The 21,774-nt window shown below is 48.0% G+C and overlaps 1 protein-coding gene across 1 annotated transcript in view; it reads right to left on the bottom strand.

Annotated features, from left to right (window-relative positions):
• The window catches only part of LOC126293545 (acetylcholine receptor subunit alpha-like), a 486,710-nt gene that overhangs the window by 143,866 nt on the left and 321,070 nt on the right, over positions 1 to 21,774 (bottom strand). Inside the window, exons 4-5 of the mRNA XM_049986811.1 lie at positions 18,878 to 18,987; positions 5,847 to 6,027 (exon numbers count right to left, since the gene is read on the bottom strand). Of these exons, the coding sequence (XP_049842768.1) occupies positions 5,847 to 6,027; positions 18,878 to 18,987 (291 nt within the window). The remainder of the gene's footprint in view (positions 1 to 5,846; positions 6,028 to 18,877; positions 18,988 to 21,774) is intronic.

Genomic DNA, 21,774 nt, shown 5'->3' with positions numbered 1-21,774 from the left:
CCTGTGTGCCAACTACGTGACCCGCTGAGCGCTGAGCAGGCTCCCCTGTTGCACTTAGGATTTGGCACCATTCCGACTCTGCACGAAACAAGTTTCGAAAAAGCATTCGATTCGATCAGTCACGCAGCCGTGTTTCATGTAAGACGACAAGAAAGAGAACAGGGCTGTATTACATTCTTGCGTACCACATACAGAAGAATCTCCACAGCGTTCGTGAATGTTACCGAAGAAATTACAATTTCAAATTGAAAATGGTATAAAACAAGATGACTCTATATCTACAAAATTGTTTTCAGCAGGCCTAGAAAAAGCAGTATGAAACTGGGAAACTAAGGGAATGCAACTTCTGAGAAAGAGATTAAATTATCAGAGGCTTGCTGATGAATTTGTTCAGTTTTTAATAGTATACAATAAATACTGGTTAAGGAATTTGGGTTAGTCTGCTCTGAAGTTGGTCTGAAATACAGTACGATAAAACCAAGATCATAGTGCGTGAATGGACAATGGAGAGAAATGTATCTGTTGGAAATACGTAGCTGCAAAGCGTCACAGAGTGCGTCTATTTGAGTCAAAGAAGATCTGACACCAGAAATATTTCGATATATAAATTGGGATGGAAGCTTATGGAAGCTAATCTTCTGTTTTGAAGTGTAAACCGTCGGCTGACCCGAAGAAAGTAGTTTTCCACCAATGTATACTGTCAGTGGTAGCTTACAGCTGTGAGACACGGGCATTAAATTCCACTGTTAGAAAACCAACAGAAAGCCACAGAGGAGTGGAAAGTTCTATGTTCAGCTGCAACAAGACAGTAAAAGATATGAGACCCACAACAGAGGTCAGTGACATAAAGGAAAGAATGAACACCTCGAAATGGCTGTGGCCTGCTCAAGTCGGTCGAAGAAGAGACGGCAGGTGGTGAAAGCAAATACTAGACTGGAACCCAATGTACCGAAAAAGACCGAGGGCGAGATTACCAGACAGGTGAGACAGAGGCTTAAGAAAGACAACAGGAACGAACCGCCAATGGAATGCTCAGCATCTGTAAGTAGGCTGTTTAGGTTTTTTTATTGGTAACGCTGTCGCCAGGTAGCGCTCTGTATGAAAATCACTGGCTGTGCCGTGTGCAGTCTGTGGCTGGTTTGCATTGTTGTCTGCCATTGTAGTGTTGGGCAGCGGCAGCTGGATGTGAACAGCGCGTAGCGTTGCGCAGTTGGAGGTGAGCCACCAGCGGTGGTGGACGTAGGGAGAGAGATGGCGGAGTTTTGAAATTTGTAAGAATCGATGTCATGAACTGATATACACTCCTGGAAATGGAAAAAAGAACACATTGACACCGGTGTGTCAGACCCACCATACTTGCTCCGGACACTGCGAGAGGGCTGTACAAGCAATGATCACACGCACGGCACAGCGGACACACCAGGAACAGCGGTGTTGGCCGTCGAATGGCGCTAGCTGCGCAGCATTTGTGCACCGCCGCCGTCAGTGTCAGCCAGTTTGCCGTGGCATACGGAGCTCCATCGCAGTCTTTAACACTGGTAGCATGCCGCGACAGCGTGGACGTGAACCGTATGTACAGTTGACGGACTTTGAGCGAGGGCGTATAGTGGGCATGCGGGAGGCCGGGTGGACGTACCGCCGAATTGCTCAACACGTGGGGCGTGAGGTCTCTACAGTACATCGATGTTGTGGCCAGTGGTCGGAGGAAGGTGCACGTGCCCGTCGACCTGGGACCGGACCGCAGCGACGCACGGATGCACGCCAAGACCGTAGGATCCTACGCAGTGCCGTAGGGGACCGCACCGCCACTTCCCAGCAAATTAGGGACACTGTTGCTCCTGGGGTATCGGCGAGGACCACGTGAAGATTTAACTACTGAGTTACATAACATTGAATCGAAATGTCAAAAAGTCTGTAATGACGTAAAAACACAAATTTGTGAGCATTTTCAACCTATTTTTTCGCGGCATGAAAATGCATTACAGAATCACGAATCAGCCATAAAAGAACTGCAAACTATTGTTCATGAAAATCATGAGACCTTTCAAGCTAAAATTGACTCAGTTGCATCTACCGATTCGGTTATGCAACTTGCAAAAACTCAGGAAAACTTAAAGGACACAGTAGATACGATTTCAACACAAATGGACACTCTGAAACTTGGTTCAGAAAAACACACAGAGGAAATAATTTCACTATTGGATAAAGTAGCCGAACTTTCAGATCAGTTCACTAACTTATCTACAAAGGTAGATGATGATCTAAATGACACAAAACCTGTAGCCTTCACTGACACTGAAGAGTATGAACAAATTAGAAAATTCAAACAGAATCAAAATCAAATCAACACAGAGTACAAAAGAGAAATGCGGGAAGTACAAGATCAGTTGGCTCAAGTAATACAAGAATTACATATTTCAGAGGACACTCGCGCTCCAATACGGGAAGAGGGACACAGAAATACAGAACAACCACAAAATAATAACACAGGACACTTCGGAAATTATGAAAGAAATTGGCAAGGCGCATTGAATTTTGAGATGGAACCGCCGAAATGATGTAACAATGACCGACATGCGACTGGCTGACATGATGATTTTGACTATAAGCTGTTCATTACTACACGTAAATTCAAAACATTTAAGAATTCTGGCAACGACATTCATCCACAAGCGTGGCTCCATCAATTCTCTCATTGTTTTCCTGCCAACTGGTCATTGGAGCACAGGTTAGAATTTATGTGTGGCTACTTAGAGAATGAACCAGCTGTAAGAATGCGATCGGTCATTCACGATTGTCACAATGAAGGAGAATTTTATTATGCCTTCCTCTCAGCATATTGGTTTCAAGCTACACAAGACCGAATAAAACATAGCATCATAATGATGAAACATTTCGAACAATCTGAATTTTCCAGTCTTGTGAAATATTTTGAAGACATGTTGCACAAGAATCAGTACCTGTCAAACCCGTACACTCCCTCAGAACTCATCCGCATTTGCTTAACTAAATTGCCTGAACATTTACGACATATTATTTTGGCAGGACATTGCAAAGAGGACATTGAAGCTTTTCAGGGACTGTTACAAGAACTGGAAATTGACACTGACAATAGCGGAACGCGAAAACAGGAGCACAACAATTACAGGTTACATCCGTCACAATTCTGCGATGAAAGAAATAATAACTGGACACGACAAGGCTATTCTCACAACACAAATCGTGACCAAAACAGACACCACACATATGACAACCACTGGCAGAGTAATAGTTACAGAGAAAGATCGCATTTCCGTAGTAATGAATATGACAGAGATTACTATAGAAACAGACAATGTGGGAACAAAAATAATTATTATCAAGGGAGACAGAATAACTTCAGACGTAACGGTCCAGCACGCAGTTACAATTCAGGGAGAAATTCTCCACCACATGACCGACAAACAAGAAACTATGTAAACTACCGACAAAACGACAGACCTGAATTCCATCAGAACTGGCGAGCTTCAAACAGGGCAGGGCCTTCTCGTTAAGGTGAATTTGTAGAAGTTAGGTCTCCTAACCCCATTAACGACGCGCCAACAAAGAGACATACAATGACTCGCACCGCAGGCAGCCGCCTGCGCCGGCTGGCTCAGAGAAAATTAACACTGACGCTAACCTTGAGAAAAATTCCAGTATTCTTTACCGACGTATACCGCATGATAATTGCGTTGAAGTTGAAACTCTGCGTACTAGGAAGAGTAAAGGTTTACACCACATTTCACATGTAAAGCCGTTTATTGAAAGATAATCTGCTTTTTAACTTTGTCTTTGCCATAAAACATTTCACTTCACATTTCTGGTATGCTTTGTCACACTGAGAAACTGTTAACATGCAACAATGTTTTGAAGTTAACTATCCAGTCTAGAACCTAGGGAACATTTTTAAACAGAAATTACGAGTGCATTGTTATAGTGAACAGACGACACAGTGTTGTTATTTGTACATTCTTGCTTGTTAGTTGCACGATTACGTAACGACCATAAGGCTTACATACTTAGAACATATACTGTTAATGAGATTTTAATGCAACATTTTGGTTTAGTTGAAAAGACATTCTTTATTTGAAATACTTTCTGTGAGATTAAAGATGACTTAGCATTTGGTTTGTTTGATAGCTACACGATTATATCACGACGCTACTAATGTGTGACACAATTTACATTGTGCTTTTGCTGTGTATCTGTTTTATATCTGCACAGTTTTTCTGTATTATTCTGGAAAGTAAAACATGTTTTAGTAGTAACTTTTGTGATATAGCTACAATGAGACAGCCTTTTCCGTAGCACAACGATACGTTACATTATAGTACTTTCTTGATCACGGTAAGGTACGTAATAACTACGATATCTATACGGAAAGCATTTCACTTTTATTTATCATGAGGTAAGTACATTGACTTCTGCAGAACTTAACTTTCGGAGGACGATAACTACGACACTTCCACAGAGATTATCTTACAACAAGACGCACAGTTTAGCACTACAGTACACGTATTTGAGTGATTAATTTTGTACTTAAAACATTTATTTTTAAAGATATTTGAAGTACAATGATACAAAGGTTTTCTGTGATACATTTCATTCCATTGCTGTAATCTGTAACACCTGAGGGTATAATTACATTAATCCTCAGGGGGGTACACGCTTACTTTGTTTATCATGTGTATGGCATGCACAAGGAGCCTTAGATAATATGGTATTTGCTTATACAACTTTACACATCGGTACCATATTTCTGTAACACAGAATTACACAGCTATCTGATCATTTAACTGAGAGAGACAAATATTTATTTTACTACATCACTGACAGATGTTTACGTAATTACACGGCTGGATAACTTCACACTTGTGAAATTGTATTTTGCCTGTACTTTGTGAAATGTTCATATTTTTTCGGAACCGTTGTGATACTATGAGAGCTTTGGATGATGTATTTGATATGAGATCATGATTTTTAAAGTACGTTTGAGGCAGATGACACTTTTGACATGAGCATAGAATTTTTTTTAGGTTAGTCTGAACGCTGCCCGTGGTGGGACAGGTCGCGTTGCATCTGTCGTGCTCTTACTTTTCCGCACAACCGTCTTCAATGAGCGTACGCCACGATCACATTTGTCCGAGTTGCGCCTGTGTGGATGACGTTTTTCCACTTTCCCCATATGCGATATGAATTAATGGTATGGTGCCTGTTGAACGAACAGGCGCTTCTGCTGCCTCGGTTAGGGAGCATCCACTACACATGCAGCAACCATTTGCCCACATTAGAATGAACTGAGCTCCGACTGAGTGCAGCCACAACTACGCAGAATACAGTTCGGAGCACGACTGTCACGTACAACAGAGGTGCCGTTCGTCGCCGAACACAACGACGCAGCCTGCCGGCTTGGCTGGTATTTCGGCTTACGTTCCTCGCGGTGTTTCCATACTTTTACCCATCCGCTGTACGTGCTGCCTACAATCGAGTTCCGTCACTTGGCAGCAGTGGCGATACCACTGGATGTAGGCCTCCGTCTGTAGTTCCCTTGTGGTCGTCTGTCCCGCTCTGCACGCTGATCTACCCCGAGCGTCCCTCTTCGTCTCTACACCCCACACGCACATCCTGCACTGAGCCCTCCACCTGCCTGCACCATTTTTATCCCACCATCACACTTCCCTCGACTACTCCACTGACTGATCCTCCGTGCCTCAGGATGTCTTCTGGCAGCCAGGCCTGCCTATACACCCGTACAGCATCGTACTTTAGTGTGGTGCTCAGTGAAATGCTGTTTGCAATTGGAGAAGCACTGCATGCGCACTGACCTGGAAGCCGTCGTAAGTCCAGGAGCCGAACTTCATGACGCACGTCTGCTCGTCGAACGGGAAGTACTCGACGTCGATCTCGCACGACGACTTGTAGATGGCGGGCGGCTTCCACTCGACGCGGCCCGTGTAGTTCAGCGTCGCCTTGGTGGCCAGCGTCACCTCGAAGTTGCCGTCGGCGCTGCGGGCAGGCGGGCAGCCGTCACACACACACTCACACATCAAATCCCGTCAGTGTTCAGACCGCGAGAGGTCCGAGGCAAAACACGAGCTTTCCAAGGTTATCACTGCGTTCTTCATCAGGGGGTGACTGTGTGCCGGAAGCCAAGTCTGACTTCCTTTACAGCGGCGTTCGAGCTCGGCATTGGTAGGGGGACGTCACTTGGAATTATATAATGGCGGTGTGACGTTACCTGCAGGGTGGGATTCACAGAGGCAAATTGAGGAAACAAGCAATGCAGAGGCGTCGTGTCAACCCCCCCCCCTCCCTCCCGTTCCCCCACCGGCCAACGACTGAGCGACGAAAGAGGAAAGGACCCCTCCACGAGCATCGTCTGTCCCCTCGTGAGTTATGCCACGAGGGATCGTCTCCAGGCGCTACACAGATTACAAACTCAGTCTCTGTTAAAAGCGTTATTGTACATGCGAATTCCTGCGGCTTCTTCTCTTACGGAATCCCAGTAGGTCGAATTGTGGGAGAGGATCTCCGTTTCCTCAGTCGACCTCGTCTCCTTCCGTAAGGCCGTGTTCCGCTATCGCATATTTCCGTACTTTGGGTGACTGCTCGGCTACGGTGGGGATCTTCTGCCCTACGTAATTCTTGCCACGGTTGTGCTCGAGGTCTCTCCGCAGGAATCCTGCGGCTTTCCTTCTTCTTGCGTTCGCTCGGTGGGTTTGCGCCTACGTTTACCAGCGAATGCACGACTAATACGACGTGTTCTGCATTTATTTTTGCCCACCAAATTTTTAAGGGGTTTTAATGCAGATGCCAGGCGAAAATAGCCTGAAATTGTCTGCACTCTGTTTATTAAAGTATTCGTGTGCTGCTCAGCTGAATGCTGGAAACTGTGCTCACTTAAATAAAGACCTCTGTCAGTTCTCGTTTCTATACGTCAACCGAAGATTCAGAGTTCGGAATGTGATCGTGGCAGGAACTTCCTCAGATGTTTGGTCTGGGTGGAACGAGTGGTCTCGCGGCGCCAGCACAGCAGTGGTTACCGCCATCCACCTCGAGAGCATTCTCTCCGTTAAACGGGGTGCAGGCAGTTTCAGATCACGACCACGTGCCATCTGAAGTGAAGTACCTCAGCAGTCTCTGACGGCCTTGCTGCCGATGGGATGTTAGACTGCAATCTTCTTTCGATTTGAAACAGCTGAAGAACTCGTTCAGGTAACCCGGATTCAAACTGCGCCAAATTAGAGCGCTATTCGCTGATAAGCGTAGGCGCAGGTCCAACGTCAGAAGAAAGCCCCACGGCATTCCTTACATTGTGGAGATCGACCTCAATAAAAGACTTGTCCCGTATTACGTAAATGTGGCGTTAGACCGGTGTTCCGACCTGCACAGTGAACGGCAGCCCGGACTTGCGAGGACCCGCCTCCTGCAGCGCGGGCACGAGGTCGACCGACGATGAGGAAATGCCACGCACTCGCCTACCGGGATTCAACAACAACAGAAGCCGTAGAAATTCGGGGGTGGAGTAACAGAGGCGAAGGTCCATGGAGAGGAGCACTTGGGACGGGGCATCTTCCAACAAATACGACCAGAAGCCGTGGCTCTCAGGTGAACAGGGGACGCTCTCTGTCCCTTTCCCCCACTCAGTCAAGACCTGCCGGGTGGAAGGGAGCGTGTTGCGTCTTTGCCCATTTCCTGCACATGCGTGTATGAATCCTAAACTTTAGGTGATGTCACAGCGCCATAAAAGTTAGAATTACGAGCGGCAACATCCGATCAGTGACACCGTTGGTCGCAGATGACGTTCACAGGCCATTCGCCATACCCACACCTTGCCATCGGATCGCCACATTGTGTACCATGATTCTTCACTCCACACAACGTTTTTCCACTGTTCAGTGGTCCAATGTTTACGCTCCTTGCACCAAGCGAGGCGTCGTTTGGCATTTACTGGCGTGATGTGTGACTTATGAGCAGCCGCACGGCGATAAAATCCAAGTGCTCTCTCCTTCCGCCTAACTGTCATAGAACATGCAGTGGATCCTCATGCAATTTGGAATTCCTGTGTGATAGTCTGGATAGATGTCTGCCTATTACACATTACGACCCTCTTCAGCTGTCGGCGGCGGTCTCTTTCAGTCAACAGACGAGGTCGACCTATACCCTTTTGCTCTGTACGTGTCCTTTCACGTTTCTACGTCACTATCACATCGGAAATAGTGGAACTAGGGACGTTTAGGAGTGTGGAAATCTCGCGTACAGCCGTATGATTACCTAACCACGTTCGAAGTCTGTGAGCTATGCTCAGTGCCCCATTCTGCTCTCTCGTGATGTCTAATGACTACGGAGATCGCTGATATTGAGTGCTTGGCAGTAGGTGGCAGCACAATGCACTTAATACGAAAAACGTATGTTTTTGGGGGTGTCCGGATAATTTGATCACGTAGTGTATGTGCTGCTCCTGTAGTTACTGTCCACACGTGGACTGGCTTCCTTGGGAGGTAGCCTCTTCGATCTTGTGGGTCAGAGGCCTGTCTTTCCCTAATCCTAAATCGGTTGTGGAAGAGGTCAGAGGTCAGCTCAGCAGCGAGTGATTTCCCTCCCCAGGATGGCAGCAGGGAGGATGTCGCCAGCGCCTGCTGTTAGTAAACACACTTCTGAAAACCCTGGCAGGGTCAGTAGTGGGGTGTCAGTAAGGCGACTGGGAAATGGCCAGTGGAACTACCTGCGTGTAGATGTTGATTCTGACTCGTGGGAACGCCTGAAAATTCGACAAGTTCGTGAAATGGGAATCAGCTTGGAGCTGAGGGGGGCTGAGAAAGCAACTCGCGGGCGCTCTAGAGCGGAGTTTGTGTTTCAAAATGGTCATCGGATTGGAAGTCTAGAATTGCTGACGCCGCGCAATCAACGACCTGACTTTTCCAGTACAAATCGTTCGAAGCATTGTTCAGTGCATTCGTGTGTGCCTGGAACTTTCTGTAGACATTCCGATGCTTTCCTAGGTGAGGATTGCGGATTAGAGAGCGCGTGCTTGGTCGGTACAAGAAGCGTGTCAAATAAAAGGAGACACGTGGTGAAAAGTTGCCCAAGTGCGAGTTTGAGTCACGCACTCAGCATTCCGTACAAACTGGATTATGTATGAATATATAGTTCGTCCGTGCTAGGACTCAAGATTCTGGACCATTTTTACCTGTTATCGATATCTATACTGGCAAAATATAGGTCCGGATAATTCTAGCACCATATTAAAATCTCCACAGCAGTTCCTCGGACTAGCGCGGACATAGGAAAACAAGCGAGCAGGGGACTTTAGTTGAAGCATGTAGAGAGAGACGATTTAAAAAAAAAAATATTTAGTTAATAAAACATGACTACAACTTACATTTTAAGTCTGCATGTACTAATGTTCGTCTGTCTTGCATCTGACGGCTCACGAATTCAACGTAAGGTCAGATGGGAAAAGATATTGTCTGATATAATTTAACACGTATCACATTTTTTGCTTTACTTATACTGTCAGGCCTCGCTCCTTGAGGAATTTCGTCATTCGAGGTTAAGGGGGAGTACTCTCTATGTTGACGAATGAGTCTGCCAGTATCAAAAAAAGTAACACAAACGACCAGATCTTTTGTACCGCATAGACTTAGAAGTTGAAATGTTTTACACCGCCAAGGGACGATAGACTTAAGTACGCGACATGAATCTGAATCTGATACCCCAAACCGTTCCACAGACAGAGAGAGGCAGACAGACGGACAGGTGGACAGCAAACTGATTCTACAAGATTCATGTTTTTACAGACTGAGGCACGGAACCTTAAAAAGTAAATAGACTGTTATTTGGAAAGTAATCACATTTGTCCCACTGTGGGGCAAGACAGTCAGGGTCTCCACGGGAAAGTGACTGCGGCTGCCTACGAAGCCACGACTTTACCTACACTCGCTCGTCTTCGTCCGACGCACATCGACGGCTACGAATTTCTTACCTTGGGACTCCAAAATTATGGAAATCGCGTGGGGATAGAACAGAACTACGTACAAAATGTGTGAGAGCTTTCCAGCGAACGTTCTGTAGCGTTTTCCAAACAACCGCTGCAACATGTCGGCCCGCTCACACATCCTCTGTAAAGCCTCGATCTCTGCCACATTTTTGGAGCCCCCAAAGAAAGATCTTTTCGGCCGTCCATTTGGTTCGGACGGAGAGGTACAAGCCTGAGAACAATCGCAGCCACACGAAAGCACTGACCACCTACGCATCAGTAACTGAGCCAACTACTTTGAAACAATAAAGTCTACTTACTTTTTCCGTGTATCTTCTTTTCTTTTGCTGCCATTTAGACAGATTTGAGGCAGAAGTTGGTAGGGGCCAGAGGATCTCGGAATGTTCCCGATGGTAGATAGAGAGCTAAAGGGCTTTTTATTGGCTTTTTGTATTGCTTTTGGAGTTGTGAGAGTTTTAATCCCGTCTCTTGGGTCAAAGTGAGAGTGGCGACCATTACTTATTCAGACATATTGCGTGCTGGTGTTATTCCGACGAATTAATCTGGGTTGGCCAATGAAAGCCTCGGACTGAATCTGCACTTTGTCGGCTTCGCGCTCCGCACGCCGCCACTGGCGCTGCCCGACACACCGCTGCGGACAGACGCTCGGGACAACAGCAGCTGAGCGAGCGACGTAACAGCGCACCGGGATGAGCGGCGGACGTTGCGATGGAGATCTGCTTTAAACTTTTAACGTTGGTGCATGTAGCATTTGCACAAAGTTGTACATTCCTCCCCCACCCGCCACAGAAGTGAAATGTGAAGTGTGAATACAGTTACTGAGGCCCAGCTGAGGGCAACACTGTTCAGACATGTGTGCCGAGCGCCGTGAGGCGACATTCCCCACTGCTTCCTCTTCGTACGCGCTGGAGCGGCCATATAGGCGATTACTTCGACCGGACTTGTGCCACAAGCTGTACCATTCTGTTGTATCACTGACTACCCTCTTCTGTACTTCGGTGGCGAATGCGCCAGTATTTTACGAAAACACAGCGAATTCTGTCTCCGGAAGCACGACTGTGAAAGTACACAGAGTGCATCAGTACTGGCAAGTGTTTAGCGAGCTGCCGAGCAGTCCCAGGCAGCGCTTAGTGCTGGTCGCGCCAAGTGGAGATCATTCCACGTCACTGGCGGCCGCGCTGCGCTTTGATCAGGAGACAACTTTTCGTCACTGTCTTCGACAGCTTCGTTCTCCTTCCAGTATGAGAATTTTTTCCGCAAGCAGGCGTCAACATTTGGTCACTTCCACTCGAGAAGTAAGTGTTTTGCGGTAGCTTCATACATTGTACGATCGGAAGTTGTGGACACTCCTGTGTAATTCGGTACTGAGCGGCAGGAGTTGCGAGAGGCGCACCAGGGGAGGAGCGGAGTGTCGCGATGTGAGCAGAGAAGCAATTTATAACACCAGAACGCGTCCGTCGGGAGAGCTCAGTCGCTTCCAACGCGGATTCGTCACTGGATGTCACTCGAGTAGCAGATCCAAAAGGGTCATTAAAACACTTGTTCATTTGCCCGATTCGACTATCGCAGTCACGACTGGAAACTGAAAATGCTAAGAACAAAACCGACTAAATCGAGACCAGGCAAACCCCATGCAACGACTGACAGGGACCGTCGAGCATTGTGAAAGGTGGCTACGAACAAAATCGGAAGAAATCGGTAGAAGGACTCACTCGTGAGTTCCAAGGTGCTAGCAGCAGCCCAGCTAACACAGTGACTGTGCTAAACAGTGGGGTGCAACAGACGAGCAGCCACACATTTCTGTAGGGAGTGCTGTACGATGCTACACTACAGTGCATGACTCGAAGCCAGTGATTCCAAGTGATGAATCACTCCAAACCCCATGGCAATCTGATTAAAGAGTTTGGGTCCAGCGAACGGCTGAAGAACGCTGCCTGCCATCACCTGTAGTGCCACCATTGACGTGCAGAGAGGCTGGTACTGCAGTACGCAGGCGTCTTTCGTGTTTAGGGTGTGATCACCTTATTGTGCTTAGGAAAACGCTAAATGTAGAAGGACTTTGTGCGGCATTGTGTACCACGTGCAGTACAGCGACAGCTTCGACAGAGTGGTCATTTGTGTCGATGTGACGGTAAGGCAACATCTGTGACGGAATAGTCGGTCGACAAAATGGTCTGGCACGCCCTGAGTCGCAACCTCAACCCAATGGAACGCATCAGAACGTCAATTTTGTTCCATGTCCTGGAGCCCAACATCACTATATACTTTGGTTTCAGTTCACGAGGAGGAATGCACTGCGACTCCTTTAAAGACGTTCGTACAGGTCATTGCAGTTGTTGCCAACATAGTTCGAGGTGTCACGAAGCGTAAGGCTGACCACACACACAGCCCACATTAGTATCCCCTAAAACGTGTCCAGATAGTGGTGGTGTAGACGTTGCCGCGGTCCCCAGCAGGTTCAGTGCGGCTTCCGCAGCGGTCTGCCCCGTGCGAGCCTGCTGCCCGGCTACTGGAGTCCGAGCCACTGCTGACCGGAGCGATTTCGCTGACAGCTGAGCGCTCCATTCCCCAGCAATCCTCCAGCTGCGGCCGGGTTGACGCTGGTCGCTTGCGCCTAACGCCGTACTGGACGAAGCTGGGGAAGCCCCACTGCTTGTTAGTCGCGGCCTCTGATCGGCTCTATGTGGATGTACGAAATGCAGACAGTCATCACCCTCAGTCGCGACTCCCGGCGCTTAGGCATCCCTGCAGCAACGGAGAACGGGCGACCGCGCCTGCAGATTCCAGCGGCCCGCTGCAAAGATCGCGGAACACGTGCGACAAACGCCGCGGACGTTAGTACCGCTGTGCAGCAGGATATAAACAGCACTCTGTGGCTTTACTGGCTGCGACAGTTCCAGCACCAGTTCCAGTAGTGGCTGCAGCTGCTGTCGCCACAGTTCGTCTCGAGACACGTCCGTAGGGGACGTCTCATCGTGTTTTACTGGAATTAGTTGACACTTGATCCCTCGTATCATAATTATACACGTCAGACCACGATGTTTGGCACGACGATATAGTCACCCCCCCCCCCCCCCCCCCCTCTTCTGGGTGACCTGAGGCCAGCGATTTGTCTCTCCGGTCGCCACCTCCAGCGAGCAGACGTCAGGGAGAGCGACGGCAGAGGGCCGGCGCTCTCGCCGCTGACCGGACCGCCGCTGGACCGGCTTCTGTGTTGCTCCACTGCTCCTACAACCTGCACACACTCAGATTAACTAACATATTTATTGGTTTTTTATTTCACCACAGTACTGTCAACTTGTGGATGCTTACGTGTGAAACACGACGTGTTTACGATTTAGGTTTGTTTCCCACAGTATCCGATAGCCAATTTTCTTAACCTGCATTGTCGGTAAGTTCCTCAAGAGTGTCTGTCGTTACAGAGAGGGTCTTACAAGGTGTGGAAGTATTGTTATGGAAACAGAGTAATGAATGTGTTCGTAAAATGATTGAAGTGAATAAATCTCTCACATTAAATGATTATGAATTCTGCTTAATCTTTGGAGAATATGTTATGAGAATCCACGAGTGGTTATTTAGGAATAAAGTTGTGGTTAGACAACTGGAACCATAGCCTCATTAAGTCTATTGAAATGATGATAATGCAACAATTACTACAGTTTTTGGAGCAGTCCATTACATGCAGATTGCGTTGGAACACGGCTGAAGAGAACGGGCTGCTCCCAGGCAGTGGCCGTGCCGCCCACTAACTCCCGCCCTAAGGCGCCTGAGGCACCGCCACACGCTCGGGATACTGTGCAGTGCTCTCTCCGAGCTGAATACGTGTGCGTTGTCGGATAGACGTGTGCTTTGTAAACAGAACTGTAGTCGTTTCGCTGGTTGTGCTCGTAGGTAAGCGAGCGCCTGACGTTTGGCCGCCACTGCGTACACTCACGTCCGCAGCGCCTCGTCGTTTCTTCTCGGCTTCATACGACGGCGAAGAAGAGCACCTGCAGCACAAAGTAAAGGTAATATTTTGTTAAAAAGGCGCCCACTGTTCGTATCGTACGCGCCGCGGGAAATCGATTCCACCCAAACGTTCGTGTCACTGCTTCTCGTGGCTGTGACGCAGCTCTGTTTACGCCACTGCGCTAAGAAGAAAAGGGGGGAGAGGATGAACTGAGACAGCGACAGCAGCCGCCTCGTAAGTTCCGCGACGGCAGCCACCCCCACCCCCACAGCCACCCCCAGCCCCACAGCCACCCTCCACCCCTAGCGACTGCACGCTGGACTCACCAGTTTTCCTGCTCGGCTCACTGCCGCGTCAACTGCTGTTTGTCCCGCGTCCCCCTTTCGTTCCGGCTAAGAGCAGCCGGAGAGAAAACTCTGCTACTGCGAGGATCAAAGTCTGCAGAGCACTCCCGAATCTGTGTCGGGTGGACGGAAGCTGAGTGGCTGTGGAGGCACACGTCGATTCTGCTTAACCGAACGGTGAAAGCAGAGTCGGGGTAACGTCACGAGAGGCCTTAGGAATAAAAGCCTGACTCCGTCATCAGGGGTCCAGCGGATCGAGAGGTATCGGCCGATTGCCGTGTCTTCCTGTACCGTATGACGCCGTTCGGTGCGGTAGCTTACTCCAAGCAAATGCTGTTGTAAATCACACAAAATTCAAGGTAACAATAATGGGTAACAAAGGGAAATTAAATTAACGAAAATGGGTTACATTAAATCAGAGTGTTAGCATTTTTTTGAAATTGAAGGAAGTTGAAAGATGGTAGGAAAGACTGGAGATACGTTGTATATTCCCACCACGAAGTTCGAGCGGGGGAGGGTCATAGTGATACCTCGAAAAGGGGTTGAGCTCTGCTGCGACTCGGGTTTCTCGTTGTCTCTACACTGTCTGCCAGGTTTTACCCGACTCTAGCTACAGTAACCTGTCACGGCTTGTGTACTCGCTGATCCGGTGAGGAAATTTATCGTCAACGTCCGTATTGCTGCTAGGGTCAGTTTCGCCTCTTCCTCTGAGGCTTTCAGAATCCTGTTCTGCTTATTCCGACCCAGGACTGTACCTTGACTCCCTCGCTCTCGGTACAGGCTTTCATTGGGTGTTCTGCTCTCGATGAGCTCGGCTACGTTTGCAGATTACAAGTCCACATCGGAAGCACACAGAGAAACGAATAGTCGGGGAGCACCCAGCTGAAAACTCGTGGACGTACAAGAAGTCAACGCGGCTACAACTCGGCAGTACCTGAGGGCACTGACTCACACACTTTACTGCCCGTCCGTCCTCCTCACAAGACCACGCAGTGTAGGACAGCACTGTCAGTAAAGGAAGTGTCAATCAGCGGACCAGGACACACTCTCATTGTCATTACCATCTCCTTACCCTCATGAGAACGATCGTCACTGCCTCTCTCTCATGCACCTGGCTGCTGTCGGTTCCCCGTCAGCCCCACAGGGCGCCCACGGTTCGCACACCCTCGACGCCATCTCGGCCACTGCCGGAATTAAACTTTCCTTTCCAGGTTGTTCCCTGGCCCGTTTCTTTGTGTTTGTGTATCATAGAAATTGCCAGACCTCTGTTTGTAGACGACTTGGTCAATTAATAAGTCTGTGCTACTCTTTTATAAGTCAAAACTGGCAACACACACTGAACAAACTTACCTTTAAAAACACAAATGAAGTTTTGTTTGTAAAACACTATTTAGCCGTTTTTCATCTCTTTTGCTGCCAATTTAGACCTGTCGTGAAATGAACTGCAAACAAAAATTAATTCTCGGAGCCCACGTTAATTTCTGCCATTTTCTTTCCCATTCATTCACTGTAGATTACTTAGACCTACATTAAGTGATTTTCAGACTTGGTCATTGCTCGAACAGCATTCCCTGTCGGTGTTCTCCAGCACGGTGCAGTCGATGTCTCGCTGTCTCACACTTCGCCCTAACTGTCAGCCACGCATCTTCCCAGATCTGAAGGCTCCCTTCGCGGTTACAGAGGGTAGCTTTGCTGACCTGGGAGGCCTACGTCTGAAGCAACAGCACTGGCCGTGTGGGACTCTACCGTCAGGTATCAGGCCACAGCGGATTGGTTCGAGATGGGGGGGGGGGGGGGGGGCGTGACAAGGCAACTACGAAAATGTGGAATAAACAAGACAGAAACGCGTCGTAAAGACTGGGGAGTCAGGTAGGTGGCAACGGAGAGTTTATACCGTATTCCTGGACGTCAGGGAAGGACCTGCTGGGAACGGGGCATATCGACGTGGCCGTCGGCCAACATTTACACCGTGTGCGTCTCTGTTAAAGCGAAGAGTGTCGTTGCGGGAGGAGGGGTTTGCCAGGGCGCGACGTGGCGAGCTGCTCAGTGGCCACGCGGGCCAGGCGACGGGAGCAAACAGGGCGATCAGAGGCGAAACGGCGCGGGAAGAAGCAGGCGCTGCGCCTCCACTACGTACATTAGAGACGAAACACGGCTGACGTAGGCCCAGGGCGCGACAGTCGACGTGACAGCAGGTCAGGCGGCGCTCTGCGCCTCATCCACGTGCCCCCTTCTGGCGGTCGCACTCGCCACGGCTTCCTTTTCTTTGCTGCGCGGGACAAAATGGCTGGCGGCAGCCTCGGTGCCGGTCTTCGGCCCGCTGGCACTAGAATATAGACTGTGTTTTTTTTTGCAGCTAAAACATTACAATAATGGCTGGTGGCCGTGGCGACGATACAACCTGCCAGTCACTCTCAGAACTTTGGTGGCAGGGGAAGAAGGCTGGGGGGATCAGGGGAAAAAACAGATAAACCGATCATTATTCCTGGGAGTCCGGGGGGGTGGGGGTGGGGTGGGGGGGTGGGAGGGGAAGGAGCCTTCTCAATGGAGGTGGCAACCAAAAGCAGTGAGGCTGGCAGAGGCGCCGCTGCTGACGTCACGAAGAGGGCGCCAGCCTTCGCGATGGGATGCGGAGGGAGGGAGGCGTGGTTGCAGTCCAACACTGCTAAAACATTACTCTTACGACACTCCAGATTTACTGTAGATGTATAGGATTTGTCAAGACATTCGAGGAATTTAAGGAGTGCGGGGAGTTTTCTCAAATTTGAGAGGATATGCGTAGGAGGGACAGGTGCGATACTGAGGGGAAGGCAGAAGCACATAGTTGTGGCAGTGAGTAAGGAATGGTTGAGTTCTAGGGTTTCACACATCCGAGCAAAGTAGCTCTGGAGCAGGGTTTCCCAGGCTGTGTTCCGCGGGACACTGGTGTCGCACAGCAAGTGAATAAGTGAGGTGCGATGAGCTGTTGATAACGCGGCGTTTTTCCGACATTTTGACGATACTAATTATTTTTTAAAATTGTATTACGATTTCTATGTAATTAGTTGAAGTAATCACTGAGTTGTTCTCACCTTCTAAAATTTTATTAACCTCCAAAATCATGGACGTAACCATCAGACTACCAGCATTCTGAGACTGTTTCGGCTGAGAAAATGTTTGGCAGTCGCTGGTGTAGAGGATTGTGGAAGCCTGGAATCCACAGCAATGATCAGTTAATAGTTTTAGCCATCTCAGTCTATCGTCGGGTGGTACAGCGTGGGGGGAGGGATAGTTGCCGCAGTACCGGCTGTGACGTCACCAGAGGTCAGAGGTCAGTCCACCGCCGTACAGGGTAACGCTGCCGGCCGGTCAGCAGACCAGGTCGTGGCGAGACAGCTCGAAGAGTCTGGCGAGGTACATCCATGCCTCAGCATGAAGAAAGGTGTATTTCTCCTCGTTCGAGTCAGGTACGTGTTCTGTGTTTACTGAGATTTTGCATGTGATTGTTGTGTTCCATTTGTGGTTTCATTTAAGTAGTTATGCGGGTGCGGCACTGCATGCGATGAGTTCATCCCGGCTTGCAATGGTAGCTTTCGTAAACAGAGCTTATCAATTAAGTGTGAGGCCGTACTAATTTTGAAAGTCCTTCTTTTCGCTAAGGGTAAAGTTCGCCAATGTTCCAGTGTCTAAGCTCTCACCACGTGCATGCTCTTCGAAACCTCTATCGAATAACTTTTTTATTTATGCGGTGAACATTACAAGCAATCCTTCCAAACGCGGAATTCCGTCACAGTCCTCCGAGATTGTGGCCACATACAGGGGATGCTATGGTATCTGAGTTCATTGGTGACACATTTGTAATAATATGCAGAGAATAAGCGCGTTAAATGCTAGTGCGTTAAGTGTAATCACACAGAGAGGAACGGTCCATTTGCTAACCCTTTTACTGCTGGTGACCGAATGCAGGTAAGGGCAGCTGCTGAACCAGCTGTAGCCAGCCATCTTGTCTCACGCCAACTGCCGTGTCTCTCGTGTGCGGAAGCGTACAACAGCATTACTGTTCGACACACATGTTCGTGCAGCGTTATCAGTCTGCAGTCACGTGAAGCAGTATCAAAGCACATTCAGTTGTCATGCAGTAACATTAGTGACTGCTGAGCAAAACTTCACTGCATCAGCTGTCATGTCACCTCAGAAGATTGCATGTGGTTATGCTCTACAGGCAACTCATATCATACAGGTGATCATGTAGTTATATTTCAGTTGGTACTTCTTATGTGTTCACAAATATACGGATCGTGGAGTAAATTTGGACCCCTGTAGCCAGACAGTATTATCTTGTGGCTTTTGTTCGAATATGTATTCGCATTCACTACATGACATTGTTTATGAGGAACAAATTTATTGTGCTGTACGTTCAGTTACCTCCTAGATTATTTATTTGTACTGAACACTGAGCTTCGGTATTAATATTCGAAGTGTGACGCACGCAAGCACAATTGTCAATAGTACCAACAAACGTACAGTTAAGTTGCACCTGGCTCTGCCATCCCAAGGCTCACAGTATACAGGTGGTATACTCACTTGTTGTAGAGGACGATGTCGGGCCGCCAGATGTGGTCGGAAGGCACGTGCAGCATCTCGACGCCGCCGTACTCGCGTGGGTCCCACTGCAGCTTGTAGTCGTACCAGGACTGCCAACATAACGGAGCGTCAGCTGCGAGGCGCCTCGCAACAAGGCAGGGCAAGGCGAGGCAAAGGGAGCAAGGCACAAGGCGAGGCGAAAGGCGTGCTGAGGACCCAGCCGTGTCGACAAAGCTACTGACGTAACGACGTGCGTGCTGTAAGCGGTAATTACCCCAGTGGTGTAGGGCAAGTCGAGATGAACATATTGATACAGGGCACTTGCGGTCCATCGAACCGGGTACAGCTACAAACTGACCCGAAAAAGGCACCTCAGCTGCAGCCCACGTGCACCGGGGAAGATTTTGGCCAAGTGGTCCTGGAACAACCCTCTGTTCTTGCACTTAGAAAATATGAAAGTAAATTGAGAATCTTATCAGCATATTGTGCCGACGGCATCATCGCCACGCGTCCGACGCCGTCGAAAGCCGCTCGCAACCTTCCCGCGCCACTCAGGCGTCGCTCCGTGAGGACGGCCGCCAGACTGCGCCACCTGCTGCGACGCCGCGTGCTCGCATAGTAGCCAGCGTTAACCTTCTGAGCTACACTCAGCTGTGGTGAAGGGAACGCTCGACGCTCAGCGGTCTGAATACCGTGCTTCTTTCGTGTGGCTCAGAGAACCCTGCGGGAGTTGGACTTTCCGGAAACTCGTCATGCTATTCATATGTACTGTGTTTAGACTGTTATTTTCGAGTCCCGTCCACAGACAAATACTGGTACTTGTTTTCTGTTTTAACAGTTTGCATTGAGCAAGGACAGACGAATGAGGAACTGCAGTAATTTTGACAGGATGAAGGTTGTAAAGTTTTTCTTGGTCAAGCTTAGGCATTAAAGCTTCATTGTAAAGTTTTTTTTTGACATATTGTTTCAAATCCATTATTTTGTGTTCTTTTTAAAACTTTGGATGGTCATTACAGAAAAATTATGCTTCGCAGTGGTGTATTACGCCTACCTCCTCATCCCCCTCCTTCCCACTTAATGCTCTGTAACAATATAATTAACAATTACATATTTTTATTTGTCTGGCCTTCTTACTACGAAACTACTGAGTTCGTAAGTGTTACGTTTATGTCGAATTCCCAGCCGCGGTGCCCGAGCGGTTCTAGGCGCTGAGTCCGGAACCGAGCGACTGCTACGGTCGCAGGTTCGAATCCTGCCTCGGGCATGGATGTGTGTGATGTCCTTAGGTTAGTTAGGTTTAAGTAGTTCCAAGTTCTAAGGGACTGATGACAACAGATGTTAAGTCGCATAGTTCTCGGAGCCATTTGAAACATTTTAGGTCTAATTGTAACCGTAATTATTTTCTGCATAACGTTTGCGAAATTCTCTTGTCTTTCGTTAACCGCGAGGGAAACTTTAAAGTAACCATGTTCACGAAATAGCCGACAAAGCCAGAATGAGAGGACATTGCAAGAAGTCTCGCGGTAGATTGGGCGCCTTTTGCTGGCTGTTCCGCGGTCAGCAGGCCGCAGCGCGACTGCCCCTACACCGCTGTGGTCCGTTTACAATAGTGGTCGTTTAGACACTGTGTTTCCTTGCTAACGAGACTCTGTGTTAACACATTTTTTTGAATTTTTACGAAATACTATCACGAAATATCGGCATATTTATTATTTTTCCCATATCAAAATGTTATAAATCTTAAGTCGGCATTTTATATGTATTGATAACCGATAGTTATTCAATACTGAAATTGCATTTGACTCATTTTTTCCACTATACTGAGTTTCGTGTGTAATCTTAAAATCAAAGTTCATTTCCTGAGCAATAGACTATGATGTAACGTCAAAAATAACACCGAAATTGGCAAAAAAAACAGAATTTGACAAAAAAAATACAAAAATTTAAAAAATACACCAAAATTAGAAAAAACAACCAAAGTCGGCGAAAAACCACAAAAATTGGCAAAAAACACCAAAATTAGGGAAAAACTTACACTGAATCTGGTTGATAGTAACGCCGAATACGAAAAAGAAGTAACGTCGAATACGGAAAAGAAATAACGCCGAATACGAAGAAGAAGTAATGTCTAGAATGGCAGAAAAATGTGACACCGAGAGTGGAAAAAAATGTGACTCCGAAATTTTCAAAAATAATAAAGAAATTGGCTCCGAATTTGACCATAAAATAAAACTATTTTTTCCCAGACCCTAGCTACGACTATTTAATGCGTGACAATACTATGATAAGAATTCAGTGATTGCAAAATAACACAAAATACTTGTAACGATTTTTTATAGTATTTCTGTATGAGTCTCCTCGATCACACGGGCAACACTGCAAGTGGTAACATATTTCATACCACACATGCGATCTCGACAAGAACGCCCACACACAGGATCAGGAATCTGTGTTCGTTGCGGCCGGGGATGGCGAAGAGTTGAAGCAGCGGTGTGGAACACGAATCCGGTACCTCGTCTCCCGCCTCCCAAACGTCGCACAAGTTCTGCTACGAAACTCGCGGGGCAACCTGTAGCACTCCTGGAAGAAAGGATACTGCGGGGACGCCGACATCCAGAGCCCCGGGGACGTTCCCACAACGAATTTTGGTTCCCTCTCGTTGGGAGACGTAATGCGTGTCACAGCGGTGGCGTCAGGCATTGCTCGAGCATATCCCTTGAAGTAGTTGGCTCAACGAGGAAAAAACCGAATGTACAATGTTTGTACTTCCGACTCGCTCCACTGCCGCAACGATCAAGTATTTTTTTCTATGCGATATTCATCGTTGTACCGCTATGCAATTAAAGGTCACAGCCGTTTGTATCCACAATATTAACTTTTAACCGCCTTGTACACTG

The sequence above is a fragment of the Schistocerca gregaria genome, chromosome 10 (assembly GCF_023897955.1).
Source record: "Schistocerca gregaria isolate iqSchGreg1 chromosome 10, iqSchGreg1.2, whole genome shotgun sequence".
Classification (NCBI taxonomy): domain Eukaryota; kingdom Metazoa; phylum Arthropoda; class Insecta; order Orthoptera; family Acrididae; genus Schistocerca; species Schistocerca gregaria.
Note: the sequence above shows the minus strand (reverse complement) of the source record. Positions and strands in the feature narration are given on the sequence as shown.